The following is a 22,763-nucleotide window of genomic DNA, read 5'->3' on the forward strand; positions in this document are numbered from 1 at the left end:
GCCTCCCTGAGGTCAGTCTGCAGGGAAGGGACACCTGGTCAGGGTGGTCTGTGCCACACAGCCCTGCCAGGCAGCTCCCAGATTCCCTGCCAGGGGCAGAGCTTTGGGTGGGTGGGCTGTGCACAGCTCGGGCAGGAGATTCCCAAATGCCACAAGGCCACCTCATCACCCCTTGGCTGGTGGCCCAGGGGATGGTGAAATCTTGGCACATCCCACCCTGCTCTAGGGACACCTACAGTGGAGTGGAGGGTGGAAAAACCTTCCCCAGGGGCAGCTTTCCAAGCATAGGCACTGCCCAGTGGGCAGCCAGCTCCTGGGCACGGGGCAGCCCTGGGCTCCATCCCTGGCTCTGGGTCTCTTTCCCTGGTGGCCCTGTGGCAGTGACAGACAGGGCTGCTCCCTGCCAGGGGGATGTCCCTGTGGGATGCTGCCCAGGAAACAGAAAGGCCTGGCAGCACCAGCTCTCGTGAGAGTGCTGAGGAGGAATGAAGCTGAGGTGGGTGATCAGCTGGTGGGACCTGGTGCCTCCTGGCTGGCACACTGGGATGTGACATAGGGGACAGGACATGAGCCACCCTGCCCTTGCTGGTCCATATGCCAGGCTGGAGTATCCATGTTTGCAACAGCCTGCCAGCACAGTGTCACAGGAGATAGTTTGCTGCCAGGTTTGTAGTGATAAGGACCTGAAGTGACAAGGGGGTAATTGTGTGATGCCAGGGTCTGCTCTCCAGGACTGCCTCAGTCTGCATGTGGCTCAGCAAAGAACCAGAACCAGGCAAAGGGGTGCCCCAGCTTTGGCTGGGACTGGCCTGGCACAGGCCGCCATTGCCAGCTGGGCTAAACCCAGCACAAATAAACCTCAAAGGGCCCCAGGTACCCCTGCCCAAGGCCAGAGAGGCAAGAGCCACCAAAGGTACTTCCCCAAATGCATCCCACGACCCTGCCTGTCCCTTGGCACACGTCCCTGGTGAGCATGTGTGCCTGTCAGTGCCAGGCACGTGTGACATGGCAGGGCAGGGGCTGTCACAGCTCTGCAGCCTCACCCAGACCTCCCCCAGGCAAAAATTGACCCATTCTGACCGACAGAGCAGCAGTTCTCAGGCACCTCCCTGGTCTCTGCTGTACCCCTACAAAAACCACCTGTCCCCACCAGCATGTGTGCTGTCCCCAGCGTTTGTCCTGCTTGGTCACTGAGACCTGTTCCTGCTCTGGGAAATCTGTGCCACCCAAGGTACCCCCATTGCACCTGCTGAGTGCCAGGGCTGGCTGCCCACCTGGCCAGGTGTGTGCCCAGTTCCCCACAGTGAAGGACTGGGATATAGCTCCTGGCTCCACTGCCCAGGCAAACCCCACAGGGCCCACCCGACCCCACGGGTGGTTTTGGCTGCAGTGAACCTGCTGCTGTGAGCAAACAAACAGGAGCCTGGCAAGAAAGCAGCCCGTGAAGGCAGTGTCGGTGAAACTCTGGGCACCGCTGGGGCACGGGCTCTAACAATGATTAAACTGGCCAGCCCAGATTTCCCGGCAAGGCAGCGCAGGGCCGGGACCCGGTGGTTCATATTATGCAAATCACCTGGATCTGGGAGCATGAACGTTTGGGGCTGGAATTCCCCTCGGGCTGCCAGATTGTTACACCGCCCAAGCTATAAAAGCAGAGGCACGGGCAGGGCTTGCCCATCGGCACCAGCCTCCCGGGGCCCATGAGCAGAGCCTAGGGCCGGTCTGGCCTCACTCCTCTCCCCGGCTCCTCTCCCCTGCCTCCTCTCTGGATTACCCACCGCTGCTGGATTTGTCACCACAGAAGGTACCAAAGCTTTTTTGCCGGGCCTGTTGATGTCCCCGAGGCTAGGACAGCTGCTTTGCTCTCTCCTTGCACCTTGGCTCTCAGCAGGGATGTGCTCTGGCCTTTTCTCCAGGCTCCATCTTGGCTGTCCCGCCTCAGCTGGGAGTGAGGGCCCTGAGGGGGCAGCGGGACAGCAGCCCCAAAATGGACAGCACGATTTGGCTTTTTGTGAGGGCTGGGCAGGGCTTGGTGCCCTCCTGGCTGCAGTGATTGGGATGTGCTTGTTGTGCAGAGGACTGGAGCTGTGGCACAGCACTGGGCCAGGGGAGTGCCCAAACCCTCACCCTCAGAGGGGCTGGGGGTCACTGTTCTCTGCCAGCCACCCTCTGGCTGTCACCTCTTGCTGGCTGAGGGTCATTGTTCTCTGCTAGCCACCTTCTGGCTGTCACCTCTTGCTGGGCAAGGCCAGGGTCACTGTTCCCTGCCAGCCACCTTCTGGCTGTCGCCTCTTGCTGGATGAGGCCAGGCTGCTGGGACAGGGCTGCTCACAAACAGTGACGCCACGTCCCCAGCTTGCTGTGGCTCAGCCTCCCTGTGTGCTGGCCCCCGAGGAGCTGTGAGTCAGCCCCAGCCAGCAGGTGCTGGGTGCATATTTCTGCAGAAGTGACCTAGAGGTGACGATGGGTGGAGGGAGAGACAGCCCGACCTCACCCAGCCTGGCTCTGGGGTGCTGCAGGTGCTGAGCCCAGGGCTCACTGGGCTCTCTGGGCTCACTGTCATCTCTTGGCACAGAGCTCCATGGCAGGATCTTGTGAGATCAGCAACATCTTCTCCAACTACATCAGCGCCATGTACCAGCCTGACGAGGTGCAGCCAGGCTTGGACATGCTGGGACAGCTTGGGGATGACAGCACCCTGGGGCTCGGCCTCCCGGCCAGCCAGCCCCCAGCACAGAGCACAGGTAGGAGCAAGGGAGTGGCACTGGTGGCATTGGGGAGCTGGCATGTTGGGGCAGTTGTGAGGCAGTGCCACTGGCTGGAAAGAGCGCTGCAAGATACTCGTCCCACTGGGACAAGTCGGCAGCTTCCACCATGCCTCAGTTTCCCCAGGGAAAGGCTGTGGGAGGACACCCTGGGTGGCACAAGGGAGCACATGTATCTGATTTATCCAGGAGATGGGGGAATCATTTTCCTCCTCCCACAGCACAGCATAGGGGACAGGCTGCCAGGGCTTACCAGGAGCAGTTTGGAAGTACAGCCCTGGTGATGGGGGCTCGTGATGGTGCTCAGGGAGGCACCATGAGAAACCAGCAGAGCAGGCTGGATCACAGCACAAACAGGACAAATGGCACCGAAACCAGCCGTGGGGGAAGTGTGGCGTCTTTAGTCCCATAGCTCTTCAAGAGCAGGGCCTGTGTGTCCCTCAGAATTGCCACTGCCCCACACCAGGTGCCCAGTGCCACCCGAGGCACACGGTGCTGGCACAGCCACCCTGCTCTGAGCCCTGCTCTCCGTCCCTTACAGACAAGCCCCAGTGGTTCAGTGAGCTCCCATACCTCTGGAGCAAGGTGCAGGTGCTGGAGTGGATCAGCTACCACGTGGAGAAGAACAAGTACGATGCCAGCTCCATCGACTTCTCCTGCTGCAACATGGACGGGCGCACGCTGTGCCACTGCAGCCGCGAGCAGATGCGCCGCATCTTCGGGCCCCTGGGGGACGAGCTCTACGACCGCCTGCACGAGATCAGTGAGTGCACCAGGCTCTCCTTCTCCTGCAGGCCCAGCAGCTTGAAGAATGAGTTGGAGAGGCCTCCACTAGCCCAGGAGGCCAGAGCTTCCTGGGCACTGCAGGGGCTGCGTGGGAGGGTGTGGGGGCACAGAGCTGACCAAGCATGGCTGGGCTCAGCTCCTACTCTGCACTATTCCCCTTCGTATGGAACAGGCATTGCTAACCCCAGTCCTTCACCCCTGTAGCCTCTGATGAGCTGAACTGGATCATTGATTTGCTGGAAAAAGAGGATGCGACTTCCCAGACCTTCCTGAACTCCAGCCAGCTAGGTAAGACAGGGGCCCTGGCCAAGCCCTTTCCCCAGGGATCACATACTGATGGCAGCAAGGCTAAGCCCTTCTTCCCTTCTCTGCCCCTTCCAGAGTTGGGAAATCCCTGTGCCAAGGACTCCTTGGAGGACTTAAAGCCCACAAACCCTTTCACAGACTTCACCTGCTTGCCAGGCTCCATGTCCCCAGGCAGCTCTGATGTCTCAGGTCAGTGTTTTGACAGGGTGGGTTTGGGTCTCGCAGCAGTCTGGTGGCAGGGGAAGGGTGGGAACCAGGGGGAAAAGCCCACAGATGCTCAGAGGTCTGAACCCTGATCCTTTTTGCCTCTCAGGGCCTGTGATGTCCCACAGCCCCAACTCTCAGGACTCCGGTGGAAGTGACCTCGACCTCGACCCTGCAGAATCAAAGCTTTTCTCTAATGGTGAGTTGTTTCCTTCCAGACAGGAGCTGGGAGGGCAGGGCTGGCTCCCTGGCAGTTCTGCACTTCCTACCTGGCGATGATTTAGGGACAACACCTGAACACCCATCCTCACACTGAGAGGAGGGAAAGGCCTGTTTCCCTGGGTGCTCTGCTTCTGTTTCTCTCCGTTGAGCAGGGTGATGGGCAGGGCAGTGGTGATCCTGTGGGAAGGGCTGGGTGGTGGCAGATGGGTGAAGGCTGCAGCCAGGGATCCAGGGCACAGGAGTCAGTGTTTGGTGTTGAGCCCAGCTGGTGATGACACTGGGAACACCAGGAATGCAAGGAAGCAGTAGGGTCTGGGGAAGGAGCAGCATGCTGCCCTAAGCATAGTGTTGGGGATGAGGCTGGAGGAAATGGGGTGACCTTGCTCTCAGGGGATATTCCCCTGGTACCTGGGCCTGAAAAGAGGGTGGGAAAAGAGGGAGGGTCTGTAGCCCAGCATGTGCTGCCCAGCCTGACGTGCGCCCCTCTCTGTGTGCACAGAGCACTTTCCAGGCAGCAAAAAAGGCGACAGCAAACATGGCAAGAGGAAACGGGGACGGCCCCGAAAACTCAGCAAGGAGAGCAGAGACTGCCTGGAGAACAGGAAGAGCAAGCACTGTACGTGAGGAGCACGGACTGCCTCTCTTGGCTTCTTGGCTTTGTGGGGAATGAGGGAGGAAGGGCCTTAGCAGGGGGGTTTAGGGTGAGCCAAAGGTCCAAGGACCTGCAGGAGCTTCCCAGCTTTACAGCTCAATGTCCTCTTCCAGCCCCAAGAGGCACCCACCTGTGGGAGTTCATCCGGGACATCCTGATCCACCCCGAGCTCAACGAGGGGCTCATGAAGTGGGAGGATCGGCGTGAGGGCGTCTTCAAGTTCCTGCGCTCGGAGGCTGTGGCTCAGCTCTGGGGCCAGAAGAAGAAAAACAGCAGCATGACCTATGAGAAGCTGAGCAGAGCCATGAGGTGAGTGCCCTGCCCTGTCCTGGCGGGGCTCAGCCCCACTGGGGCTCAGCTCAGCCCTCCAGCAGCTCTTCAGTGTTGGCACCCAGGATATTCCTCTGGCTGTTGTGGGTGATTTGAGACCCTGGCAAAGGGCTCAGAGACCTTGGCACAGAGTCAAAAACACCTGTGCCTTTGATTTTAGTCCATGGAAACAATTACTAACTTTGTGTGAAGGCTTACAAGCCACAAGAGTTTGAGTAGAATGATAGTTAATTATCACAAGATGAAAAAGTAGAATTTTGGGCTTTTAGAATGGGGGTTCAAGTGACAAGATGGAGGAATCTGGGTGTGTCCTATCCTTCTTTTCATTCTTCTTGTCCTCCATCTTCTGCTGTGATGGTGACACTTTTGGATTGGTTTAGAGTAGAGACAGACTGTCTAACGAAGGTGATAGGTATTGGAAAATTATTGTAAATAAAGTACATGTAGTTTGTAGTATAAAAAGCTAACACCACCCCAAGTGCAGTCAGTGTGCCACAACCTGACCTGCTGGACAGATCTCAGCAGGTCAGAGAAAGAATGGAATAGATAAGGAAAAATAAACCCTGAAAAGCAGAGCTGACAAATCTCAACTTCTTCTTCGGTCATGGGGCTGGGAAAAAAAGACTTTCTAATACCTGGGGGGGTCATCTCAGCCACAGAAATGCAATCCTCAGAGCCCTGATTGCACCTGTGTCCCCCACAGATATTACTACAAACGAGAGATCCTGGAGAGGGTCGATGGACGGCGGCTGGTGTACAAGTTTGGGAAGAACTCCAGCGGCTGGAAGGAAGAGGAGGTGCTCAACAGGAACAAGGAGCTGTAGGAGTCCTGGATGAGCCAGGGGCTGATTAGCCCCTCAGGGCCAGCCCTGAGCTGGGCTCCTTGACAGGAAACTTTGCCTGCAGCTGTATCTGGAAGCTGCTGGCCCATGCAGCGTGTGGAATTGCGCCGAGGTGTGCAGAGCCCCTGTTTTGGCTCCAGTAGGTTATTGCAAACTTCCCTTGCTGGATCCATACCTCCAGCTGGAGCCATGGGGACTGTGGCTGTTCCAAAGCCTGAACAGATGCAACGGGGAAGAGAACTTCAAGCCCCACTGTGAGAGCCCAGCAGGTCTCCTGCTATCACCCACCTCCTGCCTGGGCAGAGGAGCAGCACATCTGTGTCACCTGTGACTGAACAGAGCTTGTCCCAGCTGCGGGGTCTTCCCTCTCACTGCTTGCACCGTGCCAAAGGTGCCCCCTGTCCTTTTCACTGCGTGTGGGTTGGGTGAGACCCCCTTTGTGTAGCAGCTTCTCAGTGTGGCACCTGCTGAGAGAAGATGGGAACATTGTGGAGCTTCACCCGGCCCCAGAAAGCCCTCAGTGAGTGAGAAGAGGATGTGGGACAGCAGGGCCATGCTGCATTTCTTGCCTGGCCTGTGTCTAGAGACAGGCACTTTCTCCAGAAGCAGCTTCTAATTTATGTGAGACCCAAACCAAGTACATAGTGAATGTACAGATCTATTTTTTCATGAGTGAGATGTTCCTGTGTGAGAGCATGTGCTGTGGGGCACACAGTGTGTGGTGGCAGGTGGTGATGCTCAGCTGGACTGATGTCACAGGGCACAGACTGGTGCTGTGCCAGCCACGTCAGACTGGTGCCACCCAGCCAGGCACCCACCAGGTGCATGTGGTTTTCTCCTTTTCGAGTGTGAATATAAGATGAATAAATTGTTTGGGGTTTTTGTACCTATCTGTAATTTCCCTTGTTTTTCTTAAACACATGGTGAGGTCCAGGCTTGTGTTAGTTGGGATGTGCCATGGCATGGACCTCGTCTGCCACCATCTCCTGCCTGGTCATCCTGGCACAGAGGCACAGGGTGTTCCTCAGGGTGAGGTGGGCTTGTCCCAGCCTGGCTCAAAGCCACCCAGGGAGGGGCATCTCACACCCATTCCCAAAGTTTGGCCCTTCTCAGAGCCCTCTGGAGTTCCAGCCTTTCCTGGAGCCAGAGTTCACCAGCTGCAGGCTGGTGGGAAGCAAAGCCCTGGCTGATCTGGGCAGGGGTTTCTCTCACACCCTCACATTAATACCCAGTCACAGCGTGGGGGAGCACCTGGGGGAGCACCTTCAGCCTCTCCCTGGCCAGGGAGACATGGAGGGATGCCAAGAAGCAGCACAGGCACTACAGGATGATTGATGCTTGCTCATCTCTGAGCCTGGCTGTTTTCTGGCCTCTGCCAGGACCTGGGTGGCACAAGGGCCACATCTCAGGAGGGGGGACTGCAGTGACCTGGCAGTGTGGGCAGCCCAAACACCTCATGTTCCCCTCCTTGCCCAATGCCATGGTGCCTCCCCATCCAGCCCAGCTGTGAGGAAGGCAGGAGGTTGTGTCAGGGGTGCTGAGAGGATCTCTCCAACCCACAGGATCTGTCTTGGGGTTCAGGGTGCTGGAGGCCAAGCAGACTCTCTGATATGTTTCTGCCATGACCGTGGCCAGGAGCAGTGGCTCCTGGCTGGCACACACTGCATTTCACAGTGAGTGACACCAGATCTTGGTGCCACCCTGACCTTCTGCTGGTGCCCAGCACCTGCTGAATGGGGCACACAGGGCACTGGGCACTGCTCAGTTCCTGCTCACCCCCAAAGACAAAAGCCCTGAGACCTGTTCTCTGAGCTTGGAGCTGGACAAGGTCTGGGATACCCAGACAAAAGCTGTGCCACATCCTTTTTTATGGTTTCAGCCCTGCCTGGAGGGACTGAGGAAAGAAGCCAGAGCACCAGCAGGAGGGTGAGGGGAGGTTTTGCTGCCTAGACAGTAAAGGTGTTTTGCACAGCCTGAGATGCATTTTTGGCAGGGGAATCCAGCCATTATCATAGCATCACAGAATCCTAGAACAGTGTGGGTTGGTAGGGGACATAAAGCTCATTTCATTCCATCCCCTGCCATGAGCAGGGACACTTTCCACTATCCCAGGGTGCTCCAAGCTCTGTCCAACCTGGCCTTGAACACTTTCAGGGATGGAGCAGGCACAGCTGCTCTGGGTAACCTGTGCCAGGATCTCACCACACCCATAGAGAATTTTTTCCTAATATCTAATCTAAATCTCTCCTTGATTAATTTAAAACCATCCTCCCTGTCCTATCTGCCCACATTCCCCTACTGCCCTTCATTACTGCCAGAGACAGTTCAACATCCCCCCTCCAGCACTCTCAGGAGTGGGACACACTGCAAAGGAGAGCAGTAACCCTTCAAAGCAAGCTCCCAAACAGGCCATGTGGGCTGTGCCCCTGAGCAGAGCAGGAATTGCTCCCAGTCTGCCTGGCCTCAGCTTGACTGGGATGTTGGTGGCTTCAGCATCCTCCTAGAGATGCTGCAGCAACACCAAGGGCATGACCCAGCTGCTTTGAGGGGCAGAAGGTGCCCATGGGCCAGACCCATCTTCCTTTTTGTGGGTTGAACTGCTGTTTCTACATGGAGCTGCTCTGCTGGTCCACCTGGGAAGACCTCTTTGCCTTCCAGCATGCTGGGCTGAAGTTGTTCCCAGATACACCCTGGGCTGAGGAGATCAGGGCTGCCCTGTGGTGCAAGAAGAGGTCCCAGGCCCTGGGTGTGACCCTGGAGCCAGTCCATGGTCTGGGCTGCAGCCAGACCTCCATCAGGCTCCTTGCATAACCCTCCCCAGGGAACAGGTTCTCCTGCCTGGTGTCTGCTGGCTTCAGTGAGTGCAGGGTGCTCCAGCTCCATCCCTGACCTCCTGGAGCTCCTACAGGCCTGAGGGGTGGCAGGAGGGGCAAGGGGCACACAGGGGAGGTGCCAGGGCAGCGGCAGGAGGGCACACACATGAGGTGCCAGGCCAGTGGCACACACAGGAGGTGCCAGGCCGTGCCCAGTGCCCATCACTGTGTTTGTGAGCAGACACAACCAGGGGGAGTGGGGCAAGCCCAACCCCAGGCTGGGGCTCACAGGAGCTGGCTGTGCTCCTGGCTGCTGTCCCTCAGCTTTGGGGCTGTGGGTGAGGTGTTTATTCTCTGTAAATAGATAAGCCCAGCAGGCTGGCAGGGAGAGGGGAGAACTTTGTCACGCAGCCTGGTGCCCTGCCAAGCGCGCCTTGTTTGCTCAAGCAGTTTCATTTCTCTCCCGCTGCAGTTTGTGTTACCTAACTGGCCTGGGACAATGTTTAACTAGCAGGGAACCTGTCTGCCTCGCCTCTGTGCCCCCAGTGTCCCCAGTGCCCACCACTGCCACTGAGTGGGTGGCACAGCAGGCAGGAGCTTGGGGCAGAGGCGGGGTCTGTGCATCATAAAGTCAGAAAATGGTTTGGAAGAGAATTTATAAACCACCATGGTCCACTCCTTCTGCCATGGCCACGGGCACCTTCCACTGCCCCATCCAGCCTGGCCTTGGGCACTGCCAGGGATCCAGGGGCTCTGGGCACCCTGTGCCAGGGCCTCACCTCCCTCACAGGGAAGAATGCCACCTAAAATATCATCTAACCCTACCCTCTGTCACTGTCCCATTCCCCCTTGTCCCTTGAGGTCCCTCAGCTGTGGGGGTACCTTGTGAGAGAGGAGGAGGAGGAGGAGGAGGAGAAGGACAAGGAGGAGGATAAGGACAAGGATGAGGAGGAGGAGGAGGACAAGGATGAGAAGGAGAAGGAGGAGGAGGCAGGGCTGTGTGGGCACAGACAAGGGGAACAGATCCTGCAGCCTCTCATGAAATCTGTGTGGGTCAGTGGGATGAAGAGCCAGGAAGGACTGGAGAGAGAGCAAGGCTAGAGAAATGCACACTCACACACCAACAGAAGTGCACAGCCAGCACACATTGGGGTAACCCCTCCAGCCCCTCCCAAGCCCACACTGAGCCACCCCAGGCAGGAAAAACAGCTGATTTTTTTATTTTATTATCTTTGGAGGCACCTGGATTTTATGGCTGTGGCAAGCCATGACAAGAACTGAAGAAAAAGAGGATTTTCCTCCAGGACAGCCTCCCCTCACACTTTCACCCTGGGGTCTGCTGGGAGACTTTTCCCATCAGGTGGTCCCAGGGTGAACAGGCTCACAGTTCTCATGGAAATGTCTTGGGCACACTGCAAGTCTCAGCATTGCAGTGTGTTTTGTCTTCCTCAAGACTTCCCAAAGGGCCACAGGGGCCATTGCTCAGCCCTGGTCCCACTCAGGGAAGAGAACAGCTTGCCCTGGCCACTGCTTCCCTAGGAGCTGTGACCAAAAGCAGATTATGGCTGAAATGTGCTGAGTGGGAGCAGAGAAATTGGGTGAGGGGAGAGGTTTCACCTGGAGCAGCACAAAGGTGTCCAATATCCCACAGGCCAGCCCATGAACTGCCCCTGAGCACCACAGCATGACCTGAATTTCCAGCCAAGCCAGCCTGCGGCCATCCTTGAGCAGATGAGAGTAGATGGGAATGCAGTGGGGATGGGGACAGCTGGTGGGAGGCAGGGACCCCTTGGAATAATCACCACAACAAGGACCATCTGTGCTCCTTCAAGCTCCCTGCTGGCTTCACCCTTCCTGACCCTTCTGCTCAGGGGTGGCAGAGCAGGGAAGGCACAGTTGGAGCCATGCACACCTTGGGGACAGTGCAGAGGAGCTCCCAGCATGGCAGAGCAGGGTGTGGAGCAGCTGGAACCACTGCTGAGGTGTCAGGAGCCAGGACATCCCTCTGGCTGTCCTGAGCAGCCCAGACCCTGCCAGGGGGCTCAGAGACCCTGGCACAGAGCCCAAAATGCCCCTGTGGGTTTGATTATGACCCATGGAACAAATTACCAACCTTAGATGAAAATCTGCAAGCCATGACAAATTAAGTAGAGTGATAGTGAATTTATCACAAAGTGAAAAAGTAGATTTTGGGGTTTTAGAATGGGGATCCAGGGGGACAAGATGGAGGGAACTGGGCATGCCCAGCCTTTCTCCTTCTTCTTCTTGGCCTCCATCTTCTGCTGTGATGCTGGCACTTTGGGATTGGTTTAGAGTAGACGCTCACTGTCTAACACAGGTGATAGGTATTGGAAAGTAATTGTAAATATTGTACACATTGTTTTTAGTATAAAGACATAACACTGCCCTGGGGGCAGGCAGAGTGCCTGGAACTGTCCTGCTGGATGGACCTCAGCAGGGCAGGAGAAAGAATTTTATAGATAAGATGCAATAAACAACCTTGAGACTGAGAAATGAAGAGCTCTGACTCCTTCTTCAAGCACCGGGCTGGGAAAAGAGACTTTCCAACACATCTCAGGGTCACTGTGAGCAGCTAAAGATCCCAACACTGAGGGATGCAGTGTCAGGGGCTGTGCTGGGGGCAGGAAGGGGAAGGTTTGGGGGGCCAGGCTGTGAGGGATGGGGCTGTTACACACCTGCATTTCTGAGAGTGGAGCTGCAGAGGGGAGAGCTGCTGCTCAGATCAGACATGGAGGGCAGAGCCCAGGGCACCACATCATACAGGAGCTGGCAGGGGCTGCTGTGGCAGGCTCCAACCCAGCCTGCTGCCAGGGCTGGGCTGGCATGCCCAGGGCTGGGCAGACCCCCTGAGCTGCTCCCCAGGCAGCAGCAGTTACCTGGGGGCCCTTACCTGGGCTCCCAGAGCACCCTCCCCCTGCCTGGCAGTTTCTTGGATACTTCCAGCAGAGCTGCCAGGGGTGCCTGCCTGGCCAGGGCAGCTGCCAGGAGCTCGTCTGGCAACCCTGGGCTGTTTGATTGTTTAGCAAGAGAATGGCTGTTCCCACTGCAGGAATGGGGAAGCTGCTGCAGCTGCCTGGAACCAGAGGCAGCAGGGAGCCAGTGACATCAGGGGCACCCCCAGAGCACGAGGGTACCCCCCTGGGGAACAGGGTACCCCCTGGGACACCCCACATGCCTCTGCCTGTGCCCTCTTCCCCTCTCCCTGTGCTCAGCACCTCAAATTGTGCCCCCACTCACCCCTTGCTTCCAGCCTGGGGGCTGTGACAGGACATCCTTGGCTTGTTCATGCAGGATGGGACTGCAGGGGCCAAGCTCCCACATGGTTGGCTCCTGGTTTGCCACTTGCTGATTCAACACCAGGCATTTTCCCTGCAGCCTGGTGTAAAGCAGAAGCTGCCCTGTCCCAGCCCCATGGCCCTACGCTGCTCTTGATGCTTCTCTGGGAGCAGAGCTCTGCTTGCCCTCCAGCTCCTGCTGACCACAGTGGGTGATCCCTGCTCCTCAGAGACAGATTCATGAACAGTTTGGCCAAAAATGTTGTGGCTGCCCCATCCCTGGAAGTGCCCAAGGCCAGGCTGGATGAGGCTTGGAGCAACCTGGGTTAGTGGAACATGTCCCTGGCCATGGCAGGGGGTGGAACTGGATGGGCTTTAAGATCCTTTCCAATACAAACCATTCTAGAATTCTGATTGCATGACCTGATTCCAGCCCAAAGATTTATTCTCACACAAGTTTGACAAAGCTGCATCTCTGCATCCTCCCCAGTTCCTGTTCCTGCTCAGATGCTTCCCCTCCTAGAGAAAATACCAGATCTCAGACTGCCCAGGTTGGGATACATGTGGAAGAGAATTTATAGACCACCAAACCTTCAGCCCTTGGTTTCTGGCACCCTTCTTGGGTGGATGTCTCCCAGCTTCCTTCATTCCCCTCTCTTCCTCATTGCCACCAAGAATTGCAGTGTTTCACTGTGGAATCAAAAGAAATATTCATTGCATTTTTGTTTCCTGGCCAGCCCTGCCCTTTGTTATCCATCAAACATGATATGGAACCTGGCACTCCACCAGCCTGAAATGGAGTCACTGGGCAGAGAGCACAAGCTGGGCACTCCAGGAATGAGAAAGCACCAACTGAAGGGGCCAGCTGAGCTCAGGGCATCCCTGGTGGGCTGGAGATGCCAAAGAGGCTGTCAAGGTCTGCTTCCATCACACAGACATTCCACTCCAACAGACCAGTGCCTACTGAGAGCTCCACCTTCCCACCTGTTTCAATCACACAGACATTTCACCCCAACTGGCCAGTGTCTTCTGAGAGCTCCACCTTCCACACAGACATTTCCAACTGGCCAATGCCTACTGAGATCTCCACCTTCCCACCTGCTTTCATCACACAGACACTTCACTCCAATTGACCAGTGCCTCCTGAGATCTCCACCTTCCATCACAGACATTTCACTCCAGCTGAGCAGTACCTCCTGAGAGTTCCACCTTCCCACCAGTGCCTCCTGAGATCTCTACCTTCCATCACAGACATTTCACTCCAGCTGAGCAGTACCTCCTGAGAGTTCCACCTTCCCACCAGTGCCTCCTGAGATCTCCACCTTCCACACAGACATTTCACTCCAACTGGCGAATGCGTCCTGAGAGCTCCCACTTCCCACAGGCAATCAGGCCCCACTAACTCTTCTCTCTGCTCCCCCCCGAGCAGGCCACATGCAAACAAGCCCAGAAGCTCATCATGATGTGGGGTCCTCAAAGCCCTGTGCTCTGGAGAGGCCTGGAACTGAGCCTGAGTGATGGGATGGGGACTGGGGATAGGGGCAGCTGCAGATGCTGGGCTGTGTGATGGGGACAGAGCTGTGTCCTCCACAGGCTGCAGCTCCCAGCTGGCATCTGCTGTGCAGATTCATTCCACAGTGAGGTCACCAGGAGCCCTGATCTCCTGCACTTGCTGCTCACCTTCCCACCCAGTCACGGCCACATGCTCCTCTGGGAGTTTTCACTGAGAGTACACATAGGAAATGAAGGTGTTTGAGCTCACCAGACCCTTTGGGGTACATTCTGATCCCCCTGAGCAGCAAGAGTTACTCTTCAAAAGCCAGAATGGTGAAAGGCAGAGTGGCCAGGGCCCTGCTGCAGGTGTGTGAGATGGGCTGTCCCAGCTGCACACCTTCCCCTGCTGCAGGATCCCAGCACACAGCACATCCCAGCAGCCACAGAGGAAGGAGAAGGAAGATGAGGGGCAATGGTGTCTGAAATACCTGGGAGGAGATGCAAGGGAGCAGTGAGAACTGGAATACAGAAGTTAAACCACTCTGCTGCATTGCAATGGTCTCTTTCTCCGGGCAACAACAGACAGAACAAGAGGACACAGTCTCAAGCTGCGCCAAGGGAGATACAGGCTAGAATTAAGGAGGAAGTTTTTCACAGAAAGAGTGGTCAAATACTGGAATCATCTATCCAGGGAGGTGGTGGAGTCACCATCCCTCAATGTGTTTAAAAAAAGACTGGATGTGGCACTTGGTGCCATGATCTAGTTGAGGTGTTAGAACCTGGGTTGGACTCGATGATCTTGAAGGTCTCTTCCAACATAGAAATTCTGTGATTCTGTGATTCTGTAATGAATCCACAGGGAACCCCTTGCTGAGCATTCCACTGTGTCCATGGGGCCTGAATGGAAAGGGAAATGTCTCTCTCTGGTGCTCCACAAAGGGTTCTGGGAGCACTGGGATGCCATGGAGGCTGCTGATGGCCAGAGATGTTCCAAGGGCATGCAGGGAGGAGATGGGCACAGCCACACAGGCAGGGTGTGACCCTGTGGCAGGCCAGGGAGGCCAGCACCACCATGGCCCTGGGCAGGAGCACCTCCTGTGTGCAGGATCCCAGGGGTCAGTGAGTGGAGACAGGAGACAGGTATAGTGAAATATCCATGCTGTGCCATGCACTGTGTCGTGCCGGGGTGTTTGCTGGATTTCCCTGCCTGCCTGCCCCTGAATCACAGAACCATTGGGTTGGGAGGGAATTTAGAGACCATCTTGTTCCACGTCCTCCCATGGCTAGGGACACCTTTCACTGTCCCAGGTTGCTCAAAGATCCATCCAACCTGGCCTTGAACATTGCCAGGGATGGGGCAGCCACAGCTGCTCTGGGCACCCTGTGCCAGGGCCTCCTCACCCTCACAGGGAACAATTCCTTCCCAATATCCCATCTAACCCTGCCCCTGGCAGTGGGAAGCCATTCCCCCTTGTGCTGGCACTTCAGGCCCTTGTCCAAAATCCCTCTCCAGCTCTCCTGGACCTCCTTTAGACACTGGAAGGGGCTCTGAGCTCACCCTGGAGCCTCCTCTTCTCCAGGATGAACAATTCCATATTCCCTCAGCCTCTCCTGTCACAGAGGTTTCCATGTGTCTGTTGGCAGCACAGGGCTGGCAGTGCCCTGAGAGCTGTGGGCACACCCTCTGGGCACAGCACAGCTTTGCTGTCTCCTGCTCAGCCCTGCTCCCTGCCAGAGCCCCAGGGCAAAGCTGTGCTTGGGCTGAGCTGCCACAGCCCCTCCACTGGCACTGGGATATTTTCTGAAAAATCCCTTTGCCAGGATTTCTTCTCCTGGCAAGATGAGAAGCCTCAGCTTCTCCATGTTTTCCTCCTTTGGAATGTGATCTGGAGATTGTTTATCCAAACAATCAAATCTAATTAATAACCTAAATTAATTACATTAATTAATTAATTATTCAATAATCTAAATTCTATCTAATTTTAATCAATAACCAATCACCGTCAGCTGTGTCAGACTGAGGAGTCAGTCACAAGCTTTCATCTTCATTCTTGTCCAGCCTTCTGATGTCTCCTTTTTTTTAGTATAGTTTTAGTATATAATTTCTATAATATGATATGATAATAATATACTAATATACTAATATACTAATGTAATGATACGATATATATGATATGATATGATATGATATGATATGATATGATATGATATGATATAATATAATATAATATAATATAATATAATATAATATAATATAATATAATATAATATAATATAATATAATATAATATAATATAGCAGCCTTCTGAGAACTTGGAGTCAATTCTCATCTCTCACCTCATCCTGGGGACCCTCACAACACCCCAACACTCCACCTCTGAAGGATGGTGTGAGCCAGGGAGGTGCAGAATGAGGATCTAGTCCTGGTCACCCCAACACAAAACCTTGGAAGATATTGAGCTCACTTCACACTGAGCTGGAAAGGGGCAGCTCCCCCTGCCTGGGCTTTCCTCATCACCTCCTGGCTGGGGGGGTCTCTGCTGCTGAAGCAGCCCAGGGCAAGGTGACCATGCCCACCGTGCCAGGCTGTGGGTGCCAGCCTCAGCTGGGCACAGGCGGTGGCCCAGGGGCTGGCATGGTGTGGTGGTGCCAGGTGGCAGCTTCTGGGTGATGCCCAGCTCCCTGCAGAGCTGGCGCTCCTCCAGCCTTGCCTGCAGGACTGCGGCTGAGCAAGCCCAGGCCTGAGCCTGCTCCTGGCCAAAGGGTGGGGCTGACAACATCTCATGGCTCCAGGCCTTTCTAAAAGCAGTTTCAGAGACTCTGTGGGAGCACAAACACCAGAGCCATTACATAAGGTGTGTTTGGGGGTGCACAGCTGGGTGAACTGACAAGAAGCCCGGGTCACAGTGGTGCTGCAAAAACCAGCGACTTTGGGGCCAGTCCTGAGGAATGAGAGTTGTGTTTTACCTGTGAAAAATCCCTGTGGGACCTGCATTATTCCAGCAGCAGGACAATGAGAGCCTTGGCTCTTTCTGACACAGTGGGCACAGTGTGGCTTGTGCCACTGGGAGCTTGCACAGGCTGAGGGTGTGGAGGTGCCTGTCCCAGTTTTCCTCCTTTACCTTCCCAGAGTACCCAGGTGAGCACAGCCAGCCTGGCTGTGGCTGGCACTGGGCTCCTGTGGTGCCATCTGAGCTGCTGGCCTGGCCAGAGCAGGGTGCACAGAAGGTGTCTGTGTGCCCCAGGTGTGCTGCTGGCAGTAGCCAGGGTGTTCTGTGTAGGATGCAGAGGGACAGATGGACACTGAGTCCCTTTGGGTTTACCCGAGGACAATCCCTTCACTCCTCCACCCCACAGGCTGGTGGAATCCGTGTGCAGGAAACCTTTCAACAACAACAGCACTAAGAGGGGGGTGTCCTGGCATGTGCCTCAGGGTTCTTTGGGCACAACAGGAGAGGAGACAGGTACATGAGGAACTGATTGTCTGTCCCCTTGTCGGGATCTTTAGCTTGTCAGAGTGACTCCAAGATGCATTAGAAAGTCTCTTTTCCCAGCCCGGTGCTCGAAGGAGTCAGGGCTCTTCATTTCTTGGTCTCAAGGTTGTTTATTTTATCTTATCTATAAAAAATTTTCTCCTGCCCTGCCGAGGTCCATCCGTCAGGACAGTTCCAGGCACTCTGCCTGCCCCCAGGGCAGTGTTATGTCTTTATACTAAAAACTACATGTACAATATTTATAATAACTTCCCAATACCTATCACCTATGTTGAGCTTCTACTCTAAACCAATCTGTAAGTGCCAACATCACAGCAGAAGATGGAGGCCAAGAAGAAGAAGGAGAAAGGCTGGACACACCCAGTTCCCTCCATCTTGCCTCCTGAGCCACCATACCAAAACCCCTAAAATCTACTTTTCCATCCCGTGATAACTTCACTAATATTCTACCTAAACTGTTGTGGCTTGTTGATCTTCATCTAAGGTTGGTAATTTGCTCAAACCCACAGGTGTTTTGGGCTCTGTGCCAGGGTCTCTGAGCCCCCTGGCAGGGGTCCTGGCCATTCTGGACAGACAGAGGGATATCCTGGATTCCCACATCCCCTCTCCCTGGGCACCTGCAGGGAAGCCCTGAGGTTTCCCAGAGCCTCTGGTCCTGGCAGCCCTTCCCCAGCCATGCAGGGAGCAGTCCCAAGGGTCACTGCAGCCGTGGGCAGGGCCCAGCCTTTGTGCAGACCCATCCCTCCTGCATCCTCCCTTCCCAGCAGTGACGGTGGCAGGCGGTGGCAGCGGGCCAGCTCCACCTGTCTGACAGGTAGAGCAAGGGTGGGGGCAGTGGCTGGCACCCGCTGCCTGTCCCAACCTGCTGGCTCCTGCCACGAGTCACCTGCTGCAGGACAGGAGCAGTGTGCCCCCAGCTCCAGGGCCATGTGCAGGGACAGCTCTGCCCCACCACCGTGGGAAACCAGCACTGCTGGGTGAGGGGGTCCTGAGAAAGGGAGCTGGGGTTGTTCATACTGGAAAACAGAAAGATCCAGGGAGACCTTAGAGCCCCTTCCAGTGCCTCAAAGAGGCTTATAAAAAAGAGGGTGGGCAATTTTTACAGGAAGATAGTGACAGGACATGGGGGAAGAGTTTTAAACTGAAAAAGGAGAGACTTTGATTAGATATCAGGAAGAAATTCTTCCCCGTGAGGGTGGGCAGGCCCTGGCACAGGCTGCCCAGAGAAACTGTGGCTGCCCCATCCCTGGAAGTGCCCAAGACAGGCTGGGTGGGGTTTGAAGCAACCTGGCCTGGTGGAAGGTGTCCCTGCCTATGGCACAGGGGTGGAACAGGATGACCCTCAGGGCACCTTCCAACCCAGACCTTCCCACACTTGTGTGCTGGGTGACTCTGTGATCCTGCAGCATGTCCTGTTACCCACACACAGGGAGTCCTGGGGGTCAGACACTGCAGACACAGTTATGGGCACATCAGAGTGTGTGACACTGGAAATACTCCCAAACACAGACACAGAGTGCACAGACACACAGTTATGGGCACATCCAGGGTGTGTGACTCTGAAAACATCCCAAACACAAACACAGTGTGCACAGACACACTGCAGACACAGTTATGGGCACATCCAGGGTGTGTGACTCTGGAAACACTCCCAAACACAGCCACAGTGTGCACAGACACAGTTATGGGCACATGCAGGGTGTGTGACACTGGAAACACTTTCAAACACAGACACAGCTGATGCAGGCAGGATGTGAGGCTTACAGCCAGACACACAGACACACAGTGTGCACTGCACACACACAGGTACAGCACAGTGTGAGCTGCAGGCTGCACCCAGCATGGTGGCAGCCCAAGCCACACACGTGTCCCACCTCCATCACCCACAGAAGATGTCCAGGTGTCCCCTCACCCTCAGCCAGCCATACACACCCCAGGCTGTCTCTCTGCTCCCAGCTCCCTGGATTGAGAAGGGCTTTGGGATGGGCAGAAATCCCTCAGGGGAGCTGATGGGACCAAGGTACCAAGGCGGGCTGTCATGCCCTGATCCAGCCCAGCTTACCCTGATGATGCAGGGTAAGTGCTCCCTGTTGTGCAGCAGCAGAACCCTCAGGTGCCGGGAGCTGACCCCCAGCCTTGCCTGCTGAAGGTGCAAGCAGCCCATGGGGGGTTCTTGCCCATCCCTTATCAGGAGATGGCAAAGAGAGGTTTGTACCTGCTGGCCAGCACCCCCCCCTGCCTGCTCTGGCAGCCTTGCTCCCAGCTGTATCCCCACAGGGGCTGTGCTGGCTGTTTGGGGACAGCTGGGCAGTGCCCAAGGCCTCTATGACCCCACACTGGATATTTCTGAGGTGGCCTCAGAGCTGCAGGGACAAGCTCACCTGGGGTCAGAGACCTCCAGCATTCCCAGCACCTCAGCACTACCTGAGAGTCACAAACACCTCCTGGATCTGGCTGGGCCACTCCAGCCCTGAGTGACAGCCAGCAGCATCCTGCCCAGCCACTTCCAAACAAGACAAACAGCTTGAGGTCTTGCAAAGGTGCTGCAGACATCTCAACCCCCTCCCACACCAGGCTGAGCTTGGGGCTGTGCCCCTCTCCCCCAGGCAGGGCTGGCAGTGCCATGCAGCTGCCCAGGAGCACAGCTGGGTGGGCCCTGGCAAGGCAGCCATGGTGGGGCACACACACCAGCCCAGCTGGCTGGCACCCAGCTCAGTGTGCACAGGAAAAACCAACGAGTGTCCCCTGGGGCTGTGGGGGCCACAACAGGGGGAACAGGGACAGGGGAACAGGGGAACAGGGACAGGGGACAGGGATAGGGGAACAGGGGAACAGGGATAGGGGACAGGGGACTGGGATAGGGGAACAGGGTTAGAGGAACAGGGGACAGGGAGCAGGGGAACGGGGATAGGGGAACAGGGATAGGGGAACAGGGGAACAGGGATAGGGGAACAGGGATAGGGGAACAGGGATAGGGGAATGGAGGGACAGGGATAGGGAACAGGGATAAAGGATAGGGGAACAGGGGACAGGGGAGCAGGGAAACAGGGGACAGGGGAACAGGGATAGGGGAGCAGGGATAGGGGGACAGGGGAACAGGGAAAAAGGGATAGGGGAACAGGGGACAAGGGGACAGGGATAGGGGAACAGGGTGATGGAGCTCCCTGGGATGAAAGCAGCAATCAGCTCTCCATGAGGCACACACACACACACTGGCCAGGGTTCAAAGCAAACTTCTGCCAGCTGAGGGAGGTGAGAAGGGCTGAGGTGGCAGCTCCTGGGTGATGCCCAGCTCCCAGCAGCACAGCAAGGGGGGCACTGTGCAGAGCTCCTGGTGCTCAGGGCTCTGGGGAGACCAGTTCTCCCTCTTGGGTCCACAACAGCAGGCTGGGAATCCCAGGGGCAGAGCCTACAGCAGGCTTTAGCTTGGTTCCCCCTCTTGTCCCCAAAGAGGGAGCAAATCCCATTTATCCAGAGGAAACAGGCACATGAGGCATGCCACAGGGAAAGCTGGATGGGGAAAGGCCGTGGCTGCAGCTCGCTGACCCTGTGCCTGTCCCGCAGTGCCCCCGGGGTGGCGATGAGCTCACTCCCTGCGGTTTCCCTGCACCGCATGCCAGGTGCTTTGTCATGAGGCAAGAGGAGGAGGGGGAACAGGTTATTCAAGGTCTGCGGGGCCGGGGCACCCACAGGTGAGGGCAGGGGACGGGGCAGGAGGGCTGGGCCGGCACGCAGGGTGCAGCCCCCTCCCCGTTCCACAGCAGCGCCAGGAAAGGGGGGCTCGGGAGGGATTTAGCGCCAGGCACTGCGGCACAGCCACGGGGCACGAACGGAGCGGCAGCAGACTTTGCCCGCGCCTGCAAGGTGTGGCACGGAGAGCGAACAGACTGCAGGGCATAATTATCATCAAAGCCGGAACAGGTGGGGTGGGAGCAGCAGAGGTCATATCTGGGTCAGGTCAGGGATCTGACCTGCATGGGATCAACAGGCTGCCCTGGGATGGGGTTTGCAGCATGACAGCCTCCTTCCATGCCTGGGGCTCCTCAACAAGAGGGGAAGCCAAGCTAAAGCCTGCTGTAGGCTCTGCCCTGGGATTCCCAGCCTGCAGCTGTGGACCCAAGAGGAAGAACTGAGCACCAGGGGCTCTGCACAGTGCCAAGTCCCCCCTTGCTGTGCTGCACCCTCAGCCCTCCTCACCTCCCTCAGCTGGCAGAAGTTTGCTTTGAACCCACAACATATGTGTGTGTGTGTGCCTCATGGAGAGCTGACTGCTGCTTTCATCCCCGGGAGCTCCATCACCCTATCCCTGTTCCCCTATCCCTGTTCCCCTATTCTTGTCCCCCTGATCCCCAATCCCTGTTCCCCTCTCCCCGTTCCCCTGTTCCCCTATCCCTGTTCCCCTGTTCCCCATCTCTGTTCCCCTATCCCTGTCCCCCTGTCCGCCCCTCCCCCTGTTCCCCCATCCATGTTCCTCTATTCCCCTGTTCCCCTATCCCACTCCCTGTTCCCCTGTTCCCCTGTCCCTGTTCCCCCTGTTGTGGCCCCCACAGCCCCAGGGGACACTCGTTGGTTTTTCCTGTGCACACTGAGCTGGGTGCCAGCCAGCTGGGCTGGTGTGTGTGCCCCACCATGGCTGCCTTGCCAGGGCCCACCCAGCTGTGCTCCTGGGCAGCTGCATGGCACTGCCAGCCCTGCCTGGGGGAGAGGGGCACAGCCCCACGCTCAGCCTGGTGTGGGAGGGGGTTGAGATGTCTGCAGCTCCTTTGCAGGACCTCAAGCTGTTTGTCTTGTTTGGAAGTGGCTGGGCAAGATGCTGCTGGCTGTCACTCAGGGCTGGAGTGGCCCAGCTGTCACATTCCCAGCCTGAGAACTGTGCCCAGATGGACCAGAACAATTCCACAGCCCTGGAGAATCCTCCTGCCCTCCCCAGGCTGTTCTTTGCCACCTGTCCACCAAACTGGGCAAACTCCTTTTGGAGAGGCCACAGAGCCCTTCTGCTCTGCCATGCCAGGGCACCTTGGAGACCTCACAGAGTGCTGTTCCTTCTCTTCTGCTCCAACCACTGCTTTTCCTGCTGGCAGATGCCACAGCCAGAGCCCCTGGGCCCCATGTGCTCATCCCCCATGCCTTTGGGGGGCTGTAGTGCTGTGCCCCCTTCCCACACACACACACAGATCCTCTTCTCACACACATCCCAACCCTGCACACTCTCCATCCTTGCCCCATCTTTCCCCCATCCATGTCCCTTCCTGCTCTACCCCTTGGACTAAAGGTTGGGGTCTTGGAGGGGGTCTGACACCAAGGGTTGTCTTGGAGAGCTCAGGGCTGCAAACTTGGTGCCACATGTGGTCTGCACAAAGATTTGGCTGCTGCCAAGGCCTCCAGAAAACAGAGGAGGGGCTGGGGATACACCGTGAGAGGTGAGGATGCTCCCAAACCTGCCAAGCCCATGCTGTCCCAGAGCCATCTCTGTCACCAGCACACAGCTGGACACTGGCAAGGGACAGCTGGGGCTCCTCTCCTAGCCCAGGGCAAGAGCCAGCAGGGACCTCTGCTCCA

At 56.6% G+C, this 22,763-nt stretch overlaps 1 protein-coding gene across 1 annotated transcript; it reads left to right on the plus strand.

Moving 5' to 3' along the window:
• The first annotated feature begins 1,686 nt into the window (after positions 1 to 1,686).
• Positions 1,687 to 6,979, plus strand: ELF3 (E74 like ETS transcription factor 3). Its single transcript, XM_059487915.1, has 9 exons — positions 1,687 to 1,804; positions 2,576 to 2,744; positions 3,307 to 3,528; positions 3,756 to 3,839; positions 3,933 to 4,046; positions 4,171 to 4,260; positions 4,783 to 4,899; positions 5,049 to 5,244; positions 5,969 to 6,979. Exons 2-9 carry the CDS (start codon positions 2,582 to 2,584, stop codon positions 6,087 to 6,089), a joined length of 1,107 nt encoding a protein of 368 aa, XP_059343898.1. The 5' UTR covers positions 1,687 to 1,804; positions 2,576 to 2,581; the 3' UTR covers positions 6,090 to 6,979.
• The last annotated feature ends 15,784 nt before the right edge of the window (positions 6,980 to 22,763 follow it).

The sequence above is a fragment of the Ammospiza nelsoni genome, chromosome 23 (assembly GCF_027579445.1).
Source record: "Ammospiza nelsoni isolate bAmmNel1 chromosome 23, bAmmNel1.pri, whole genome shotgun sequence".
Taxonomy (NCBI): domain Eukaryota; kingdom Metazoa; phylum Chordata; class Aves; order Passeriformes; family Passerellidae; genus Ammospiza; species Ammospiza nelsoni.

Excerpts from the sequence above, each read along its gene's own strand:
- ELF3 (XM_059487915.1), top strand. The coding sequence starts at position 2,582 with ATGGCAGGATCTTGTGAGATCAGCAACATCTTCTCCAACTACATCAGC. Across the intron at positions 4,900-5,048 it reads GAACAGGAAGAGCAAGCACT|CCCCAAGAGGCACCCACCTG; the intron begins GTACGTGAGGAG and ends GTCCTCTTCCAG. Across the intron at positions 5,245-5,968 it reads AAGCTGAGCAGAGCCATGAG|ATATTACTACAAACGAGAGA; the intron begins GTGAGTGCCCTG and ends TGTCCCCCACAG.